Here is a 22,722-nt window from a genome sequence, read left to right as displayed (position 1 = left end):
ATCCCGCTTTTAAAAAAGATAGTGGTGTTATCGGGACATTCACGATCTGGTTTGGGGGGGGTGATGAGAATTGAAGTGCAACTCCTTCGGGAACCAGCAAGTTCATAAAAAGCTGCATTGTTATTAATCTATATTTTATATCCGTATATCGTACGGATTCTAAATTAACTTAAATTGTTCTTCCTTGGTATTACATGAAAACAAAGCATCAATCGATCCTGTGTGATTTTTTTTTCCTGTGTATCTAACCAATTCGTAGATTACCATAAACTACAATTAAGTTTTTATTGTATCTTCTAGTGACCATAACACGGCATGAACTACGCAACGGAACATAATAGCAACATGCTGAGTGACCCTTTTATAAATCTGGTGTTTGATGACTGTAATTTCTGTGGCTTTTGTTTGTTAGATTATAAAATCTGGCCTGTAATGCAAAATAGCATTTTGGCTATCTGGCATCTCAATAGACTTTGGCAATTATATTAGACTAATTTAGAAAATGCTAATTATGAAACAGTATAGCCCCAGTGATTTGCAAATTTCGTTTGAATATCTCACTGCAATGAGAACTTTGTTGAAGTAAAATGCTTGCAAAATTAAATGCATTAAAGGATACCACTCTGGTAACACTTAATTCAAACAAGTATAGGCAAGGTTGAAATGTCTCAACCACAGTAGAGCTGAATGTAATTTCTGTGGTATGGATAATCCTTGATTTACAACTCTTAATTTAGCAATTGAAGCTACAAAAGCATTAAAAAAATGACTTGCAGCATCCTTACAGTCATGATCAAAATTGAAGCACTTGCATTGCATCTACGACAGTTGGAGCATGTCAAGGAAATAGAATCATTTATCATTTATGACTTCCCAGTCATTTACTAGCAGAGTCAATGGGGAGATGGATTTGCTTAATGACCGTATAATTCACTTAACTGTGGCAAAAACCAGTTACAGAATCGAGCACAATTCATTTCACCACCACTTTGCTAAGCAATGAAAATTCTGATCCCAACTGTGGTAATATGTTGAGGATTGTACTCAATTTGATATGATCACAGATCAACACTACACTACTTCATTTTTTAATAGAGACAGTAGGGAAACCCCAAAAGGAACTATATAAATGTTATATTTATCCTGCCTTTATTATTTTTATAAGTAACTCAAACATCAAGCATACCCAATATCCTAGACTTAGAGAGTAATGTTTCCATTCACCCTTACATACTCTTCTTTCACTCTTCCCCAAACAGGTTTCTCCTCAATGTGAAAAAAATAATAAATATGATAAAATATACAGGAAAATAAATACATAAATATCTCACATTGCTGGTGCCTATTGCAGAAGCAAATCCTTTTAAAGGTTGTTGAATGCAAATGCAAAGTTTCCTTGTCTTTTGTTTTTAAAAAAGAATGTTCTTAAACAGCTTTGCTCCCCAACTGGCCATCTTGGATTCCCTTTCCTCCCCCCCCCCAAAAAAAAATCCATTGCAAAAATTTAAAAAAAAACAAAACTTTCAATAAATTTGGTTTTTGTTTTTGATGCCTACTATGTGTTTGTTTAACAAGATAAAATGTGTAATATTGGATAGTCCCCCCCCCACACTAATTATTGAAAGCACACTTCTGAAACAGCCATGGAGCACTAAAACAACTTTTTTGGCAATTCAAAGACTCATTGGTTTATTTTATTGCAGCATAATGTTTTACAGGCAACAGCTACTCCAAATGATTCATGAAATGGATTTATAAAGTGGCAAATATATACATATGGGTTGAGGAATACCAAAGAACAAACCATCAAAATGAAAATTTAACAGTACTAAAAATACAGAATCTGATACATTATATAGTTAAAATTGTTGCATTAAAACACATATTTTACTGACACTGCAGGGAGGACACCAAATTCACAACCAGGCATGATTAGATGTTTATAATTACACATCACAGGAATGAATTCTTCAACATTATAAAATAGCCCCTGGAGATTAAACAAATTGAGTAACCTAAATTTTGGGTTTAGGCATAATTCTCCAGAATGCATGGCAACATTTCATAGATGGGCTAGTATTGTTCTGCATCAATATACCTCTCCCTATAATATATAATTCTATGTCAGTTCTGCTGTTATTAAGCTACTATTTGGGTATAATTTAGATTATTTCTGTCTTCCTGTTAAGCATCACTCATCCCATTTACTGAAATTGTTAATAGTGGTAAGAACATTGAAAATTGCACATTTACAGGTAATATTCATACCTATTTTTAAAAAAAAAAACAATTCAAACTTATTCTGTCTTCATGGAAACAGTATGTACGTTTTCTTTTTTAAAATCCTTAATTTTAAAAGTTTTAATTAAAATATAAAACAATTCAAGATTGAAATGGGTTATTCTGAACCTTATTAGAAGCATTCAGCCATTATTCTGACAAAATATTTCCAACTCAAAATGGTACCATTTAAGAGATCAGAACTCTTCTACAAGAGCTTGGGCAGCTGTTTTCAATTTTGAGTATTGTAGAGCATTTCAAGCTCAAAATATTTCAAATTCCATACCTTTTCACTCCACTGGTTTTAACCAGGAAACAATCAAATTCAGTAACCATATCCTAGGTTATCTTCTCAGTTTCCTCTCAAAGTAACTTTCTTCTTCACTCTATACCTTTCAGTCTGTCTAAGCACTTTATGGACCCTTTTCCAAGCTCTGAATCAGTTAACAAAACTTTAAATTTCTATGCCTGTTAGTCCCATTCTTTGGCTTTATACTCTATCTCAAGCACATGTATCTTCCCCTGTTCCTTCTTTCCACTTGCTGATCTTTATGCCTTCTCCCACTACATGTCAGTCATCCCACAGTCTTTTGCCTTCCTATTCCTGTCCTCTTTTCTCACACCACTTTGACAAAATCAAATTCTTCTGGCCTTCTTTAACTACACTTTAACTTCCTAACCTCTTTTAACTTTTCAGCATCCACTGTCAATCTTCTCTCAATTCTATTACTCACCTAAGCTTTTCTAGAGTCCATATTATTTGTATACAGTAACAGAGCAATATCACTGATTTTCAGAGTGCAGAAGTCAATGTATCATATTTTTATTAACAATTATGGTTTATGCATAAATTAAAATTCATGGAAATATAATATTGTAAGAGCTGTGTACCTGGTATAAGGCTTCTGATGGAAATCATTATGTGCTAGTAAATGGATTTAACAATTTAATTATCAAAACAAGTTCTTTAATATCCTATGCGATTTCTACTACTTTACCCTGTATTAAAATGTAGTATGACATTATAAAAATTTATTTTTAAAAAAATTATCAAGTTGCATCAGATTTAAATATGCTAACAGTTGGTCATCTGTAAAGTATAACAAAACTTCCTAGGAACTGTATTCTGGAGAAAAATACCACAGTCATTTTCAAAATAATTATTCATAAATTAGTTTTATTTTGTATTAAATGAGCACAAGTCATTACTGCTGTATTAACAGATATGCTTATTACATATCTATTACTAAGGCTTTCAACACCACTTGAAACATGCAAATCGCCATGGAGACGAATCATTTTTCCAGTGCTTCTTATTTAATACATAACTGCAAAGCCATTATAAATTACTAAAGAGGTATTTGGTTAAGAAATAAAATAAATCATACGGTTAATACCATAATAGTATTCCTGCTACAAGACAAGAATTTAAAAAGTATTCAATTCCTGTATTACCTGGAATTTTAACATGTTACAGAGATTTAAATTGTTTTCACGGTAAAATTTTTTATTACTATTTGTATTATGATTAAATTATCTTGTGGTAACCAACAGTTTTATTCAAGATTGTACAACTGAAAATGGATCTAGAGCCTACAGTACTTCAATCAATAAAACTACTGACACAGCAATAGGTATTTGAAATTTCTAAACTCATTTGACATGGCAGTAAAAGAATTCTCAGAATAAGGCACTAAAAGGGCAACAACCAATAAAAATATTCTAACAATAATTTACATGTTAAACGGAGCATACATAGACATATGTGTATGCTTACTGTGATTCACACTTCAAATTGTTAAATGAAACATGTTATACAAATTATGGAACAATTATGAACCAAAATACACTTCCAAACTTGGTTGTTTTAACAGTTATGGTACTTCTAACGCCACTTGAAAAACAATTCTGTATGGCTTGGCAATAATGCATAGATTACCTTAATTACTCATTTTCTCCTCCTTTACCAATATGTGAAGTTAATATTTTGTAAAGCAAACTGTGTAATACTTTGAGCTATCACGAATGATTAGCATTAATAACAATACAGAAAAGGCACTGAATTTCAAGTGATTACATAAGGCTTTGTTTTCAAGCAAATTTTGCTGCTTTAGCACAACTTCGAGTCTTCCATGAAAATTTCAGCTTCTCTCAGTTTGAGATACCTTCTTTCTATATTCGAGTCTGTGTGCTTATCTCAATATAAATACCCCTCTCATAGGGTAAATAGTTCTTTCATTCTCACTGATATGAGAAAAGCTTACCACATTCCATTAAGATTGACAAGCATTTATTTTTTTCCAGGAATTCTAAAGGCAGCACTAATCCTAAGCTTTATTTGCTTTTACTTGCATTACATAGTAATAATTAATCTAATCTACCTTAAGGCAAACCCGCAATAAGATACCCTCAGCGAGCTTTTTATGCCAAAGCAAGGAGGAGTGAGTAACAGCAGTCTTAGCCCTGAAGCTTGTGAAAGTTGTATCAAAAAGAACCACCGGTCTGAACACTTCTATATGGTGAAAAAATCCACCATTCTCAGACTGCACCATGTCAGATCCACGAAGCTTGCATGTATTGTTAACTGGAATAAACAAGACAAAAAACCAGAATTACAGATGTTTATATCATTTCATATTACATTATAGATTTATGAAAATTTTTTACATTTTAAACTAAAGCATAAGAGCAATATTTGTAATTGGGAAAACCAGAACCTCTTCATAGTTAATGCATTTCCTTAATAGTTATGAGAATTAGAGAGTTTGCATGATTTTGTGATTCCTTCATTCTTGTTTTTAAAGTTATTGATTCCCACCTGATAAAATTATTGATAAAGAAGTGACATAGCATAGTAACTAAATTACCAAATATTTAAGATCAAGCCAGTTCTGTCAACTTATTAAGGCATCAGGCTACAAATCAGGAGACTTGTGAGTTCTATGTCTGCCTTAGGCATGAAAGCTAGGTGGGTGACTGCACCAAAATCAATCTTCCAATGGATGGAAACTAATTAAACTAAACAACTAATCCTTGGGACCAACTCTATGGAGAAATTTTCTGATAGAACAATTAATCAATGGAACGACTTGCTTTAAGAAGTTTGTGGGCGCTTCAACACTGGATATTTTAAAGAAGAGACTGGACAATCATTTGTCTGAAGTGTTATGGGGTTTCCTGTTGGACTAGAAGACCTCCAAGGTCCCTTCCAACTCTGTTATTCTGTTATTCTCACCCCAACCCATCGCATAGGATTATGGGGGGGAAAAGAGGAGGAAAGAGTAGTTCACCACCTTGAGTTATTCATAAAAAATAATAAATATGGGTTATAAATAATATTAAACTTTGAAACTTCTGTTCCCAGGAACTTTTCAAAGGAGGAACAAACAGTTGTGCCAGATTTTTTATTATTTTTGCTTATTTGTATAAATAACAAAACACCCTTTTAAATTCCATTTCTAAACCATTTCATTGTGGTTATGTTCTTCCAATTGGGTGGCACTTTTCAATACAGAAATTTAAGTATTAGTAATTGTCCCAATGGGTTATTTGAGCCAAAGCAAGATGTGTTTATTTCTCGTCATGTTAAAGTATTTTCATTATTGTGGGCAGGTGGCCCTTCTTTCAATTTTGCATATTAAAATTACCAGAACGTACCAAAATTATCTTGTATAATTTTGACTTAGTATACCTTGACTCCTGGTATTCTATGGAAAGATATTTACTTTTCAATGTTTAAATAAGATTAATTTTATACCTGAATTTGTGCTTCTCTTATAATACCAGGATTAATAAACAATTCAGAATAACAAATGAAGGTTAACATGATTCTTGGCAGAATTGGGAAGAGAAAGGGGCAAGAAAGACTTAAAATTATTTTAAGAAAAATAAATAAATACATCTCTAATGTAATATTTAAAATATTTATGGCTGGATGTATAGTTCAGTTTTCAGACACAATTTTTTTAGATTTTAAGTGCAAGAAGATTATACAAAGCTTTGAATAAAACTGGAATGCCTGCCTCAATGAATTTGCATCCTAGTCTATACTAACTAAAATATTTGAACAGTTTTTAAAAAGCAATGTCTGAGTAGAAAAATATCTGAAAGTTCAGGTAAAATGCTTTAAACTTCTTGAGGAAAAAGAAACAAGTCCAACATTCAAATTTCAAATGATATAATAGTACTGACTTTTTTCTTTTCTATCTACAAAAAATTGGCATAATCAAAACTACTTTGATCGACTTGGAATATTTTTTCGAACTCTATCTTACCCATGAAACGTATTTGATTTTAAGCAATGCCCTTAGTATGTTGATCAGAATTACAATGAACTTTTTGTAATGTTAGATAAGGTTGTGGATAACAAAGATACGTTTACCCATAAGATAGAGAAGCAGTAAAAAGTACTAAGAGAAATGTACTTTTCACAAAATAGGATTCCATCACCATGCCATGTTCTACACAGTAGAATTAAGATTGTTTTGAAGATACACATACTGTTCTGTTTCAAACAGTATAAAAAAGAATATAGCATACCAAAGATTTTGAGCATATGATATAAAAGGACCAATGGAAGCAAAAGTAATAGATTTCTTTAAAAACAACGCCAAGAGTCTAAGAAATATTAGGGTGAGAGTGGTTTTTTTTTTTTACTTTGAGAAAGTTCTTTTTTCGTTATTTGATGAAAGTAATTTTGCTTTCTTACTTTTGTTACACGATACAAGTACCAGTGGGTTTAAAAGCAAAAGCTACTCACCAGTAACTTGAATTCTCTGAATGAGTAATGTCCCCCACAGATCCATATTCCTTTGACCTATTGAAATTTAGAAATTAACATTTCATGATAATTGCCATATGCCCTGAATGCTAACTGTATGCTTTGTGAAAAAAGGAGAAGTGATCTGAATGTTGAAACAGAGTAAAATGGGAGATCAATCCAAAATATGAATTCATGGGGAGTAGGAAACAAAAGCAGAAAGAGAAACAACAACAAATGAATAGTTTTGGCAAAGTGAAGAAAAAATATCCCTCTTTAAACTGAAGTTTTAGATTTTGTAAATAATGCAGAAACAAGATATTTTAAAAGATCAAGATTTTAAAATGCCTAGGAATAATGAGATTCGCAGATGAAAGAGCTAAGAATGAATTGTTTCCAAAGAATCTTGTTAGATCTGGTTAGTATTTTTTTTAGAAAAGTATAGATGATTTTATAGATACAGAGAGAAGTTACCTGTGAATGGGCTCCAGCATGAGTTCGAAAGCTTGGTGACCAACCCAGATTAGATCCTACAATTATCCTTCTCATCTTTTCTACGACCTTCTTTTATTGGTATCATGATTATGATTATTATTGCTCTGTTGTTTTGCATGTACACTGAGAGCTTATGTACCGAGACAAATTCCTTGTTTGTCTAATTATGTTTGGCCAAATAAAGTTCAGTTTTGCTCTGCTCTTTTTTATCCCTAAACCTTTCCTTACTCTCTTAGAATGTTTGAGAGACATGCAGATTTCATATAGATTTTCACTCATTCTACATATTTTTGCCACAGTCAAAACTTCATTTATGCATAGCACCTATCTTATCTCAAGTGATATAGCACTCTATATGATGAAAAATCATGTCTAGGATTAGATAGGTAAACCAGTGAGAATTCTGCCTAATAACAGGTGGAAAATGCTAAAGACACTGCAAATTCTATTTAAAATAATCAGAATTAAAAGTAGCAATAATGATTTTAGTAAGGTAGTAAATATTTGGTTTAGTATTAGTTATTTCAGTTGTTTTATATCTAAAGATGACAATTTTTAAAATATCAGTGTAAGCATCTATGAATAGTCCTGCTCCCTGACAAATAATAATAAACAGCGAAATCTACAGTATTAAATCTCAAGGATGTTACAGAAATTACAGTTGAAGAATGTTTAATTGAATACTGTATGTACTAATGTCTTAGAACTAAATAATACTAAAGAAAGTAAAATCATTTGTGCTATAAGAAAGAAGTTGAGAAACTTGATCCTTAGCACAACCTTCACAACGAAATAAAAATAACTGCATGACTTCTGTGATTTCAGAATCAGTATTATAAGAATCATGATTGAATGAAAACTGCACCAGTGTGCAAATGAAGCAAAAAGAATGATGGAAGAGATGGAATCAAAGAATGGAATAAAAATGACTTTTAAAAGATGGTATATCTTGTTATTGTAAAAGCAGAGATGATACTTCAAAGAAACTGAAAAGATTATGGCAAGAATAATTAGTAACAGAGCAGCTTTGATATTTAAGCTGGTAATTTGGCAGAGCAGGTCCCTAGAATTATGGTACTGGACGATTTAGATCTGCCTTCTCTTGGTGTGAACTCAGTAGTAGTTTGGGAATTCATGGCCACCATGGTAACAATGGACTTTAAGCAGGTCCAACACAGTAATGAAGCGAACTGAAGGTGGAGAATGCTAACATCAGTCTCTTCATGGTCAGAGTGGTCCGATTGCCTTCGAACTCTCCACAACTGCTCCCCACCAGAGGGGGAATAACCTATGAGATTGTATTGCCCTAGGTACCTGCATTTTAGAGGAATGCACAGTTTGACTGAGGCTTTAGTCACTGCCTGGAATTAGAGGATGACAGTGGAATAAGGTTATTCTCCCTGTTTGTGGATTCTGGAGAGCCCCTTAGATTTCCCAGGAAGTGTGATATGACCAAAAAGATGCCTAGAGTCCCACCTGAGGAAGATGAAGAATAAATCTAATCAAAAACAGGTAAAAACCTTTATTAAGGATTACCTGTAAAAATGATTTTTACACTCTTATCCTGCCTGCAATTAGATGGCTATTGGCTCTGTTCAAGGTGACCCAGGACCTGAGAAGAGAGGGGGCAGGGAAATTTCAATAGGAACTTCTGAGATTTATTCAAAGTACAAGGTTGATAAAATTTACTTTGAACTAAACTCCAACTAGACAGATCCTATGGAGTTAGTTGACTATGGCACAGTCTATCTTAGTTATATGGGAAGAGAGTGACATTGTTATTCTTAAGAAAGTGGACAGAGTTCTTGGGGCTATAAATCTCTGTATTAAATCCATGGCCCTCCTGACTAACCAAGGCCTCCTTGGAAACGTGGTTGGATGTATGTGGCGATAAAATCTTTGGATGACAAGCTAATCCAATCAGCATTTGAACACCCCCTTCTCTAGGAGCCATTGCTGGATCCAATGGTACTGAAGAAAATTTGTTTTATCTCCAACCTATCCTTTCTAAAGTGGTTGTTCAGAAGGTTGGCTGCAGCTTCAGAGGTCCTGCACAAAAAGATTATCTGGAGACTTCTAAATTGGGTTTTGGACCTAGGTATCATACCAATATAGTACTGATGACACTTATTGATGATTTATGGTGGGTTTGGGATGGGGATGGTGCATCACGATCTTTTTTGATCAGCAATCTTCAATACCATCTACTATGGTATCATTCTGGATAGGTTTAGAGGGTTTGGAATGAGAGTCATGATACTGTGGTAGTTCTCCTTTCTCCAAGGCCAATTCCTGTTGGTTCTGGGTAAGGAAAAATCCAGGCTTAAGCCCCTGTTTTCCATTATGTCCTCAGAGTTCTATTCACTTCCACATCTATTTGACATCTATTCGGTGAAGCCATCCATCAGAATGAGGTTAAGTCTCATCAATGTGCTGATGATAATCTGCTATGTCTCTATTCCTGGCCAATTTTTTTTTTTAATTTGATTTATATGCCGCCCTTCTCCGGAGACTCAGGGCGGCTTACAATGTGCTCAGCAATAGCCTTCATCCTTTTGTATATTTATACAAAGTCAGCTTATTGCCCCCACAACTGGGTCCTCAATTTACCTACCTTAGAAAGGATGGAAGGCTGAGTCAACCTTGAGCCTTGGCGAGATTCGAACCTGCAGTAATTGCAGGCAGCTGGTCTTAATAATCAGCTTAATAACAGGGTGCCTTAAACCACTGTACTACCAAGGCTCTTAAATTAAATAACACAATCAAGGTTTTCTGTCAGCATATGGTTTTCACTCAGGCTGTGGGACAACAGGGTTTGGTTTATCCATCAAGAGACTTTCTGTGAGTTTTAATGCGCCTAGAACTGGGGATTAGTTCTAGAAGGGGTTGCATCCTCAAGCAGAGCAGGTGGCACTCATACTCAGGAGGGTCTTCATGCATCTTGTGCAGAAATTGTATTTATTCCAGTGGTTCACAAGCTGCAGAGGTTTCTGGATGCAATTCAAGCTGATTATCACCTATAAAGTCCTTAATGACACATGACAGGTTACTTGTGAAACTGTCTATTTCCAATTATTGCTGCCTATCCCACAAGATATGATATGATGAGTATGTTCCAGGTTCATTCTATCAAAAAACATCAGTGATGGGACCTAGGATATGTGCCTTTTGTAGCATGTTTTTTGTGGTTTTTATAAAGTTGTTTCAATTTGATGTAAACCAGGTACATCCAGGATCTTCTGTATAAGAGACTTGGCCACATATGATGGATGAGTGAGTGAGTGAATGAATGAATGAATGAATGAATGAATGAGCTTATTTCAGTTCACATAATTCATGTATCCATGTAAGAGTAACCGTTATTTATAAATAGAAATAATAATTTAAACCTTATAGAGGTAATCCGCAATTTACAACACTTCACTTAGTGACCTTTCAAAGTTACAACAGTACTGAAAAAAAAGGGACTTATGACCATTTTTCACACTTACAACCATTGCAACATCTCTTTGGTCACGTGATCAAAATTTGGCTGTTTGGCAACAGGTTCATATTTATGACAGTTGCAGTATTCCCGAGTCCTGTGATCTCCTTTTGTGATCTTCTGACAAGCAAAATCAATGGGAAGCCAGATTCACTTAATGACTGTTACTAACTTAACAACTGCAGTGATTCATTTAACAACTGTGGCAAGAAAGGTTGTAAAATGGGGCAAAAATCACTTAATGCCTTGCTGCAACAGAAAGTTTGGACTCAATTGTGGTTGAAAAGTTGAAAACTATTTGTATTACATATATGATTGAAAGCATACTAGATATACCAAGACTGGGTTTGTATACTGCACATTGCTTGTACAGCCATTATTTATTTTAATATGGATTCTTAAATAACTGAGTATTGCACCCCAAGTTATAAGCTATAATTTACAAACCACAATGTCTGGTTTCACATGAAAACACAAAAGACTCTGTATTCCCAGTATAGGTTTTTAATTTATCTTTAGCAAAATATTTACAGAAGAAACATTTCATGTATTTAGTTTTATAATATTTCCTGTTACTGACCATGACTTTATCTATATCACTGGGATAACGTTCTAATATATTTATCATTCTGATTGATATTTTTGTATTAAAATCTATTTATAATTGGTTTTGTTAGGAAAAAGATTAAAATGTAAGTCTGTTTATATCTCACCTAGCTTTTGCAGAAGTATTTTTAACTTTTCTGAATGACTGATTCACTGTTGATCTTGTGGAAAGAGTCCTCGGTGAAGCACGAACAAAACTAGATGGTGGTGTTTTGGGGAGCTTCTTTATTAAATGAGAAACCCATTTCTTCTGATCTTCTTGACAGGATGCCAACAACAACATGTCTCTTGCTGAAGTTATGTCGTAACTTACTATTGGGAAGAAAACAAACAGAGCCAAACTGTTTTGAGAAAAAAATATATATAGACCATTTTGCTTGCAAGTTATATTAATTATCATCACTATCTGCTTTTCCTTCCAATGAGAGTCTGTAGTGATGCACAAAAGCAGCATTTAAAATACACAGAATATAAAAGACAAAACAAATTATTTTATTAAAAAGCTTACTGACTTTCATTAACAGTCTGGTGCTGAGTCATAAAAGCCTAAGATTCATCTGAGAAACTTACCTAGTAGGTATTGTTATAAAGAAGAACTTAAGATCAATTATAGTAAAATCAAGATCTCAATTTTTGCACAGCAACTTAGAGTTCATCCTGATAGTTAAATGATCAGAGAATAGAGCAAGTTATAATCTTTAAATATTTGGATGTAGTTTTTCGCAAGTGCAAAGATCAGCAATAGCAATACAATCCTTTCACTATTCCAGACGGGCACAGCATTTTCTCAAAATGCTAAAGTTATATTTGGTTACAGTTTATGTGAAACTTTTGTCGGAAGGTCATTAGAACCATACAACTCCTCTGTCCCTTTGGAAACAGACCAGTTTAATTCCTAAGGAATATATTCCAATTAGGCAGATAGCTATCTAATGGGATAAAAAACACAGAAGTTCCTCTCATTAAAGTAGGGCAGACATATGGATATGTATTACTGTCTGCTAGCTAAAATGTAATTATGATGGATTTGGTTGTGATCGAGACAACAATGAACAGACTACCCTTGGGAAAAAAAACTGCAACAGAATCTATTTTTAAAAAAATGCTATTTTGATGATGGATCAAAACAAATTTTTTCAACTGTGTAGCTGCAGTTTTACGTTTGTATTCTGTTTCATTTGAAACATGCATTTAGTTTACTCTGTCATGCTAATGAATTACCTAACTAGAAATCAGGATAGTATACTGGAGTGTTGAAGGTAAGCAGAAAAGGCCCAACTCATATATATATCTGATTGATTGATTGATTGATTGATTGATTGATTGATTGATTGATTATGCCGCTATCTCCCCTACAAGAGGACTCTAGATAGATTAATTCATTCTAAGAATTGTTTGGTTGTCTATTTCAAATTACCCTGAACTACATTCATGGACTTGTAACTATATTTACAATAGCAGCCTTAAAGGCAACAATTAACTTTTAATGCATATTCCAAATCTGCACATATTTGTTCCCAAGATGAAATATGAGGTGATTTTAGGAATCTAAATGGGGCAAAGTAAAAATTGGGTTGGATCCAAACAAACAGCACACTATCTGAATTAGATTTATCTCAATTAGATTTATATAGACATACACACACACACACACACACACACACACACACACACACACACACACACTAGATTCCAGCCAAATTAAGCAAATTAATCAGGATTTAGGTCAACAATTTCAGCAAGAACTTCATATATGTATACCTTGTATTGAAACTGTTAGAAGCACATTGAACAATAGTTAAAAACAATCATATCATGCCATACCTTTACATGGTGCTATTAATTCTTCTTTTTTATCCAAGTGATCTTTGTGGCATTTAACATGGCATCGCCGACATTCCACTGCAGGGGGTGGCTTAAATACATGCCATAGAGGCTTGGCACAAGCCTCACAATTGGCTGGAAAATGGTATAAAGTTGGGACAAATTCATGCCCTTTATGATGCAGAAAATTTGTCTTCTCTGCTGGCTGCACTGGTTCTACTTCCAAGTCTTTTCTACACTCTCCCTCATTGGCATATAAGATCTGAGTAAAGCAAAACAAAACAAAAAAATGTAAAGGTTTGTGTCAGTCCTTGGGTATATAAATACATATTAACTAAATGAACAAACAGTAACAAATATTTAAAAACAAATACGCAAACGCTTTACCTGGAATATTTTGGGTATTTCTTCAGTTTCGGCTCTATAAACATCACCCTGTGTAACTGGTCTAACGTGGAACAATTTACTAAAATGAAATTACATAGTGTTAATAATAATTCTCAGTATAAGGCAAATTTAACATTTAGTTTAATAATATAACATTGACTATTTAATGTTAATATTCCATATTAATATGTGATATTCCTTGCAAAAATAGGTGATGCCATGCAACACACTGCTTGATCAACACATAGTATTCATAAATGAAAAAAAATACATAACTATTAGAATACCAGAAAAAGAATGCCAATGAAATTTTTATAGTGATGAATGTAAACATCTTTATGTAATCTATATTCTTGAACAATTTATTTTGTGAACATATATATTATAATTGCAGTGGCCCACCATATTGCATTAAAGTAAAATATACAGCTGAAGTTTTTAATTTTAGAAGATTTTTACAAAATCTAGACTATTAAAAAATAAACAAACAGAATTCTTAAAACAAAAGAATTCCAATAATAATGATCAATCTGATTTTGGTAACAGAGTAGAGTGGATATTGGATAAAATGCATTTGGTGACATGTCTACAATGTCAATATAATTTCTGTGACAACCAGTTAAATTTTAATCATAAATTCGATATTGTATAAGCTCTATATTTCTGCACCTCACAATTACAAGTTTATGAACATTATATATATATATACACACACACACACATACACACACATATATACATACACACATACATATATATATATACACACACACCCTTAATATATATTTATATACATATAATATAATATAATATAATATAATATAATATAATATAATATAATATAATATAATATAATATAATATAATATAATAATATAATATATACACATACACCCTTAAATACTTACATGTATTTATACCTATTTATATTACTCATTGTTCACAAAATACTATAAAAAGAATATTCTGTCATCTTCTAAAAACACTATTTCTGCTCAAGAAATATAAACCATGAGAAAATCTAACTATATTTATTTATTTATTAATGAGATTTATATGCCGCCCTATCTCCAAATGGACTCAGGGCGGCTCACAACAGTTAAGAAACATCTAATAAAAAGTTAAAAAATTAAATCCAAATCTCATAATTTAACCGTTAAAAGTACAATGAAGACTAACAAGTTAAAATTAAATTAGAATTAAAACCCCATCAGTCGAGGCCGGCCAAACAAAACAGCCATGTTTTCAGGTCGCGGCAGAAAGAGCGGAGGTTGGGGGCCATCCGGAGCTCCAGGGGCAGTTGATTCCAAAGGGTAGGTGCGCCCACAGAGAAAGCCCTCCCCCTGGGGGTCGCCAGCCGACACTGTCTGGCCGATGGCACCCTGAGGAGGCCCCTGGGAATGCACGGGGCGATGGGAAGCTGTTGCTGGCTGCAGATGGTCCCCCAAATATCCCGGGCCTAAGCCATGTAGGGCCTTATAGGTAATCACCAGCACCTTGAATCCCTAAGAGTTGACTCAAGAGTTGAGTCCCTAAGAGTTGACTCAAGTTGTTTATACAACCAAAAATAATCAAGTATAAATTACAAGATTAACAAGAGTAACAATCTTGTTACAATGTGGAAACAAATATTATACAGAATCCAAAAAAAGGTTAAGAGATAATGTTTAGAGGCAATATTTGGAAAATTATTAGGAATATTACACCTACAGTCTTTTTAGACTTCAAAATTATTTCAGTTATATTTCAAATTGATATTAGGGAAACGTACTCTATATCCAATACCATACATGGGTTAGATTGTTCTTTATCCTGTTCATCATTATAAAATAGAATCTTCCTGCTGCTGACCACAACATACTGGGGGGAAAAAGGGAAAAGAAAAGATGCTATCAGTGCCTATGTTATGCTTGCTTGTGATAAAAGTCATATAATTTTTTCTGCAAACAGAAGGTGTGAGGTCTGGTAATATGAACATCCATAGAAACTTAAACTAACCACCTGCATATTATAATGAAAGGCAAATACAAATATAATATAATATGAAATAATTTAGTCATATTACACTTTTGGTAACACTTTTAATACATTAGTATCAAAATATTTTCATATCTGGGTTAAATAATTTCATGTTCTGCATGGTATGATAAATATAAATTATAAAAATATTTAAATATAAACTGTAGATAAAATTATTTTAGCAGCAGACTGCTGCTAGATTTCATATAATAATTTCTCGTTTTTCTTTACTTCAATTGTAACATTTCCTATCTGAATTTGAATTTATTAATTCCCATTGTAAACACATATTTTTCTTTATCTTAATTCAAGTCAAAAATCAGTACTTGGTTTGGCTTATAAAAGGCAAGTCAATGTGTACCTGCTTCTTCCACCCATAACGTTTAATATTCCCTTTGTTTGGTATTGAAAGCCAGCCCTCTATTCTTGATTCTGTATAAAAACCAATATATACTGGTTAACATTTTATTCACAGAGAATTATAATGAAGGATTTGCTTTCATGCAGCCATTAGCAATGATCAAACAGACTAATAAAATAGCAACAAGAAAGCTTAGCTAAACAAGAACAAGGATTGAAGCTTTTTTCATGCCTAGTCACAAATTCATTTACCATGGCACTATCGCAAAACCTGCAAAGATGTTATAAAACTTACATCCAACACTTTCAATGGATATGTTTTAACTTAGTTGACAGGATCTCAATGGGCAACTGTTTCAGCATAAAGATGTTTTACAAAAACTATATTCCTAATTTCATAATAGAGTGGGAGCAATTAAATATTTTGCATAAATATATAGTAATTGAAAGCCACAATGAAAGTGCAAAAGAGCAAGCAAGAAGTCCCCATTTGTCCCATTACTCACAGAAGTTAAGAACAGAAGAGAAATAAATAAGGAATGTGGGAAGAATCAGCTAGATATAAAGAATAAGAGAAAAGCAATTTATTCAATTTTAAATGACAAGAGAATGATAAAATGAAAGAACAAGTTTATGATGTGAAGCTTAATTAAAAATTAAGTATTAGCTGATGAAATTCTCGATTCTCAAATAAAAAAAATCAAAACATACAATATATCCAAATTCAAGTTACTATTTTTGAACTAAGGGCTCTGTGATATGAATGTGATAAGCTGGATACCAAGAATAATTATTAGGTGTATGTGTTTGTCCAAAATACTAATGTAAACATAAAAATTCATATATCCTTGTGATGATAAAATCTATTTTTGTTTACCATTCAAATGTATAAAATATAAATAGAGAAAAACTAATATTTAAAAGTTGACATCTTATCTAAACAGGATAGTATTTTTGGTATAACATGATGGAGAATTACGAAGAGTTATTCTCTTACCTGTAACACTTCCATCTGTTTCATCAGCCTGAAGGCTGGCAACACTAGTAGAGTCCATGCCCTGCTGCAAGTCTAAAATTTTACTACGCAACTGTTCTATATCACTCTCTTTACTGTCCAGCTGCATCTGAAGTTCATTCCTGTATGTGGACTCTTCCGCCAGTTGCTGTATTCAACAGAAATTGGGATAAACCATTCTTCTAATACTTATTCAACTGATAATTAATAGTAAAGTCAATATTCATAAACAAATTTTCACTTATATCAGTTTCATGGAGAGCTGTAGAGCTATTGTTTAAGGCTTTTTTCGTCCCTGCTGGGAAATATTAGGTGGGAAAATGAACTTCTAGGACAAGTTTGCATATATCTGGAGGATAACACTGCTCATATTCAGATATTGGCTGACTAAGCCCAGAGTCGGCAGAGATGACAAAAAATTATCATGTGAAATTAACTGGGGTTAATTTGAGCTTGTGGATCCTGAGGGTGGAAAGTTTCTCACAATGTTAGCTCTATCACATATTGATTAGATGTATGTCTCATCCGCTTAGTGAAAGTTATCTTGAACGAAGGGACCTTAAAGTGTACACTGTCTCCTCAAGAAACCATTGTGGAAGCTGGCCTATTTCCAATCTTCCCTTTTAAGGAAGTTAGCTGAGAGAGTGATGGGGCTTTATCTACAGAAGGCCTGGATTAAAAAGATTATCTAGATCCTAGATAATCTAGCAAACAAAAGGTGTCCAACCTTTTGTTCGTTTTGATCGCACTGAGTGAAGAGGAGTTGTTTTGGGCCATGCATAAAATATAAATATAATTAATGTATATAAATAACAAACTTCCTTTAAACTGTTTTTATCTTCTGAGGCCACATTACTAGCTGTCAAGGACCGCATGCAGTCTGTGTGCTAGACACATTTGATCTAGACTCTTTTCAGTTGGAATTCAAGCTTGGTTATGGGATGGAACTAGAATTAAGCAAAACTAAATCCCTGGATAGGAAGACCAGAAAAATAATGGCAATGAATCATGCCCTTCATCCATGCAGCGATGTTGACAGACTTCACTTAGCAAGGAAAATTGATGGACATGGCATGCTCTTATGGATAATTTGAATAGTTTCCATAGGATTGAAATTAGAAAACAATTAAGAGAAAGATCTGCTATAATGTACTTCGGGACATTCTGCTTTTATACAGGTAACAGTTTAATTGATACAATTCTTATAACTCAATCCCTTTCTTCTCAATAAATCTTAATAAGATTTAGTGAAAGTCAGGGTTGGAAAATAATAACCATCAAAGGCTTGACAGTTAACTTTGTATGCCAGGAATGAAAGACTTTGATAATGGTACCTCTCATCAAATCATGTCTGTATTGATGACATTGTACAAGGGGCTCTCCTTGAACTCCAAATCTGGTTGGGTACATGCTTAAGTTTATCCATGTGACATCTCTACTTTGACAGTTTATACTTTCCAGATGCAGCTCACAATGCTTATTGTCACCTTTAAAGTTCTACTTGGTGTAGAATTGGAATTCCTTAGAGATTACCCAATTCAAGTAGAATCAGGTATGAGGCTTCTACTGAATCAAAGACTCCAAATAGTTTGGGCATAGTATTTCTTCTATTCTGAATATATGATAACATGTATTTCAATCGATTACAAAAAAGAGAGAAAAAGGATAGAAGTGGTTGAGTCAATACATTGACGGATAGGATAAAAACATAGTCCAACAGTGGAACAATGAGATGGAGGCAAACAAATGGAAGAAAACAAAAATTATCTGCTGGACAACAAATACATGGACATAAGCAAATTGATGGTTTAAGAATTGTTAAACAAGAAAATTATGTAATGTAATCCAAAAAAAAAAGTGAAAATCATTCAAGAGATGGTAATTAGTAGAGGTCTGGAGTAATTATCTAGCTTGCTATTTTAATTTGTCAACAGAAGAGAAATGACACTGGAATGGTGGAATGTTGTTAAGTTCTACATTTATCTTATGCTTAATTTTTGTGTTGCCTTATCAAACTGCCTTTTCTGAAATGAATAGCCACTGTTCTTTTCCTGTTGGTACTACTCATCTCTCCCTTATTGCTGCAATTGTTGTGGGGAAGACTGTACAATAAGGAAGAATGTTCCAATTCTTCTTGTATGTCTTTTTTTCCCCAATAGCATATTAGCCTGTAAATAAGAAATTAGGACTATGAGCAGCAACACTGTACTGGGGAAATGCCAATTGTTTCTCTTTTTAGATCTTATTTACAGTAACATCAACCTAAGAGTGATTTAACAATGGGGGCCCACCAATCAATAACATATTCAGCCTTCAGGTTGTTCTCCTCTCTCTGCGGCATTCTGCAATATTTAATAGATTCATTAACCCAGAAGTTATATTTTCACATGTTGTCCCTTTCAGTGAATAATAAAATTAACCACAATGTTTGAACAAACTGAATTTTATACATCTTTTAAATCTGAAATATAATTTGGGCTTCAAAGAGAATATGATGAGTGAATCTATTTGATAATTATATTAAAAAGTCTTACCGCTTGCATTTCATTAAGCTCCTTTTGATATTTTATTACCATATGATTAAATTTCTCCTTTTCCTGGTTAAGTTCCAACTGCAACTTTCGGTTTTCCTTCTCTTTTTTCTTGAAATCTTGCATATTTACTTTCTTCCTATCTAGTTTAAAATCTTTTCGATTCATAATCTCAGCCAATTTGTTGACAGCCTATTGCATATTAAATAGGAGAAAATAAAAGTAGACATATTAAAACAAATTAACCTTGGAAAGTAAGTACAGAAGATTTCTATCTAGAGAATAAATATCAATAAATATTATTTTTCCACCTGAATATTTTATGAAGAACATCCTCAGCTTAGTCTATTAAAGACACAACAGATAATCAATAGCTTTACTTTGGGTTAATTAACATCTTCTCTTGGAAGCCGTTTCACCATTTACTTTGTAAAACAACTTCAAATGTTAACATTTCACAACATAAATTTAGTTATTAAACAAATATAAATCTCACATCCATCTGGAACACACTTATAGGCCTAAGTGTGTTCTATTCTAACTCATATGAATAACCATGAGCTATCTAAGGAAGCACTTTTTTGTGTCTTTTGAGTCAGTATTCATTCCTGGAGAATACTAGGCAGCTCTCTTAAGTTTTCTTGGCAACATTTTTGGAAGTAGTTTGCCACTGCCTTCTTCCTAGAGATGAAAATAATTGGACCAAAATCATTTAGCTGGCTTTTTACCTAAAACATCACTAGAATTAACTATTTTCCAATTTTTAGCCTGGTGTATTAACCACTACAACAAATTGGCTCTTGTGGAAGCATTAGTGTCTCTAAATGTTTGTCATCTAAATATTCATAAATGTAGTAATCTGCCTTTTACTGCATCCAACCATTGAACTATCTCGGATACCATTGACTATCAACAGCATTTCTCAGTTTTACTTTGATGTAAAGAAACCATATGTATTACTACCCAGAAAACAATGTATCTGTATGAAAGACAACTCATTACTGATCTAATTACTAATTTTGAGTCACAAATTTCTATACAGGTATCTTAATTATTGAGAATGATGGCAAATGCTTATGAGAAGGCTGTAAATACATTAAAAAGGCAAAACTCATTTTCTGAAATCACAATTAAAAAAAATGTAGTAGGTTCCCTAAGGCTGACCAATATATTTAGGGTTTTTTCTGTTATTCTATGAATTAAAATTCAGAAAAACAAAATTCTTTATGAAGAACCAAAGCACTATATTTTAGCGGACATGCTCTTAGTAACTTATGCCCTGGTCATCTCTTGTTTTGATTACTGCAATTGGCTCTGCATGGGACTACCCTTGAAGAATATTCGGAAGCTACAACTGAGTCAGAATTTGGCAGCATGAACTGTTTAGGAGGTCTCTATAGTCGCACATGTAATACCAGTGTTACATGAGATGCTCTGGTTGTCAATCTGCTTCCAGGTCCAATTCAAAGTGTTGATGGCATGGGCCCAGGATATCTGAGGAGCTGTCTGGCTCCAATGGGATCAGCCTACCCCACTCATTCCGGCAGAAGGGGCCTGCTGCAGATTTCATGAACCAAGGCTGGCAGAGTCCAGGAGAAAAGCCTGTTCTATTATGGTCCTGCGTTCTGGGGCTGGAGGTGAGATTCGCCCCCACTCTTTTGGCCTCCTCGAAGAGCCTTAAAACCTGGCTTGTTACTTAGGACCCCAATAGAGGTGCACTAGGCTGGCAGTAGTTGGTGTAGTGATAAGAGAATGCCCCACTCCCATTCTGCATGAGTCCTTAAGTTTTTTTGTTAGCCTGTGTTTAACTCTTGGAATTTTAAATAGTTTTTATATTTGTAATATATTTATTGTAAGTTACCCAGAGTCACTTTGGATAGCAAGATGGGCTGCATATAAATTTATTAATTAATAAATAACCTAAAATAGCTGTCCTTTAAAATAGACATCTCCATCAACTTTCCAAAATACACTCACCTGTGTTTTAAGTGTCCTTTCATTGTTCAAATTTTTTTCATACTGTGTTCTAATTATGTTGAATTCCTCTTCTTTTTTCAATATATACTCTTGTTGAAAAAAATTAAGAATTTGTGGGTTTTTATTGCATTAGTATCACATGCACTTTCTCTCTTTTGTTAAATCTTAATAGAAACAGAACAGAGTCCTGCCCCTACATATTCAGTCCAGAATTATACAGGATGGAAAGTGCTTAGCTTTTAAATAGACAGGCAGGCTTGGTTGACTTATTAAGCTAATTCCTAATATAATGTTTGACTCACTGTGTTTTGTGAACCTAGCAACCGTGATGGTAATGTGTTTAGTTTTGTACGATACATGAAACATAAAAATGGTATTTAAAGCAAATGAACTACAGTTTGGAGTTATGTCTAAACTATGTAATTATTACTTGCAATTCATCAAAAAACTAGAATCACTTTCTTTGCTGATTAAGATCTGTATATCAACTGACACAATGTCCAAGCTGATAAACTTAAGGTATTGCCATTCTTGGTTTTCAAAAATTATGTATAAATTGCATGTGCATGCAATGTGACAAACAATGAAAAAATAAATCATTTTATTGACTCTTAAATTCTGTTTTCTGTTTGAGATCTAATCTGTTTATAAGAAGCTTTATTTCATTTTCTATTAAAATAACTCAAAGGAATCAAAACCATTAGAAATTAATAAAACAAAACAAAGTAAAAGTGGAAATAATGAGACAAGAAAAATAAAAATACAAATTATGAGGGTTTGTTTTTAAAAGGGCTATCTCAACCATTTGTAATACTCCTTTAAACTCACTATTCAAAGTGTGAAGATGCAAAACCTTCAAAATGGTTAGTGAAACTGTTTCAAGAATATTCCTTTGCTGATTTGAGCATGTGTGGATGTGAAGATGACACCCATTTCAAATAACCACAGATGATTTTACATAATTCTAATGTTTAATGCAAGCTATT

At 33.3% G+C, this 22,722-nt stretch overlaps 1 protein-coding gene across 2 annotated transcripts in view; it reads right to left on the bottom strand.

Annotated features, from left to right (window-relative positions):
- Positions 1-3,575: 3,575 nt before the first annotated feature.
- ROCK1 (Rho associated coiled-coil containing protein kinase 1) overlaps positions 3,576-22,722 on the bottom strand; it is an 87,088-nt gene continuing 67,941 nt past the window's right edge. The window contains exons 25-34 of one of the 2 annotated variants that reach the window (XM_070940596.1): positions 21,737-21,825; positions 19,763-19,951; positions 17,211-17,376; positions 16,215-16,285; positions 15,606-15,694; positions 13,836-13,914; positions 13,449-13,710; positions 11,732-11,936; positions 7,040-7,096; positions 3,576-4,864 (exon numbers count right to left, since the gene is read on the bottom strand). In XM_070940596.1, the coding sequence (XP_070796697.1) occupies positions 4,861-4,864; positions 7,040-7,096; positions 11,732-11,936; positions 13,449-13,710; positions 13,836-13,914; positions 15,606-15,694; positions 16,215-16,285; positions 17,211-17,376; positions 19,763-19,951; positions 21,737-21,825 (1,211 nt within the window). In that variant the 3' untranslated portion in view covers positions 3,576-4,860. The remainder of the gene's footprint in view (positions 4,865-7,039; positions 7,097-11,731; positions 11,937-13,448; positions 13,711-13,835; positions 13,915-15,605; positions 15,695-16,214; positions 16,286-17,210; positions 17,377-19,762; positions 19,952-21,736; positions 21,826-22,722) is intronic. The other variant, XM_070940597.1, reaches the window with a different exon arrangement.

The sequence above is a fragment of the Pituophis catenifer genome, unplaced genomic scaffold (genome assembly GCF_029215685.1).
Source record: "Pituophis catenifer annectens isolate HBS135680 unplaced genomic scaffold, rPitCat1.0.hap2 SCAF_3, whole genome shotgun sequence".
NCBI lineage: Eukaryota > Metazoa > Chordata > Lepidosauria > Squamata > Colubridae > Pituophis > Pituophis catenifer.
This window is presented reverse-complemented; position numbering and strand designations above follow the sequence as displayed.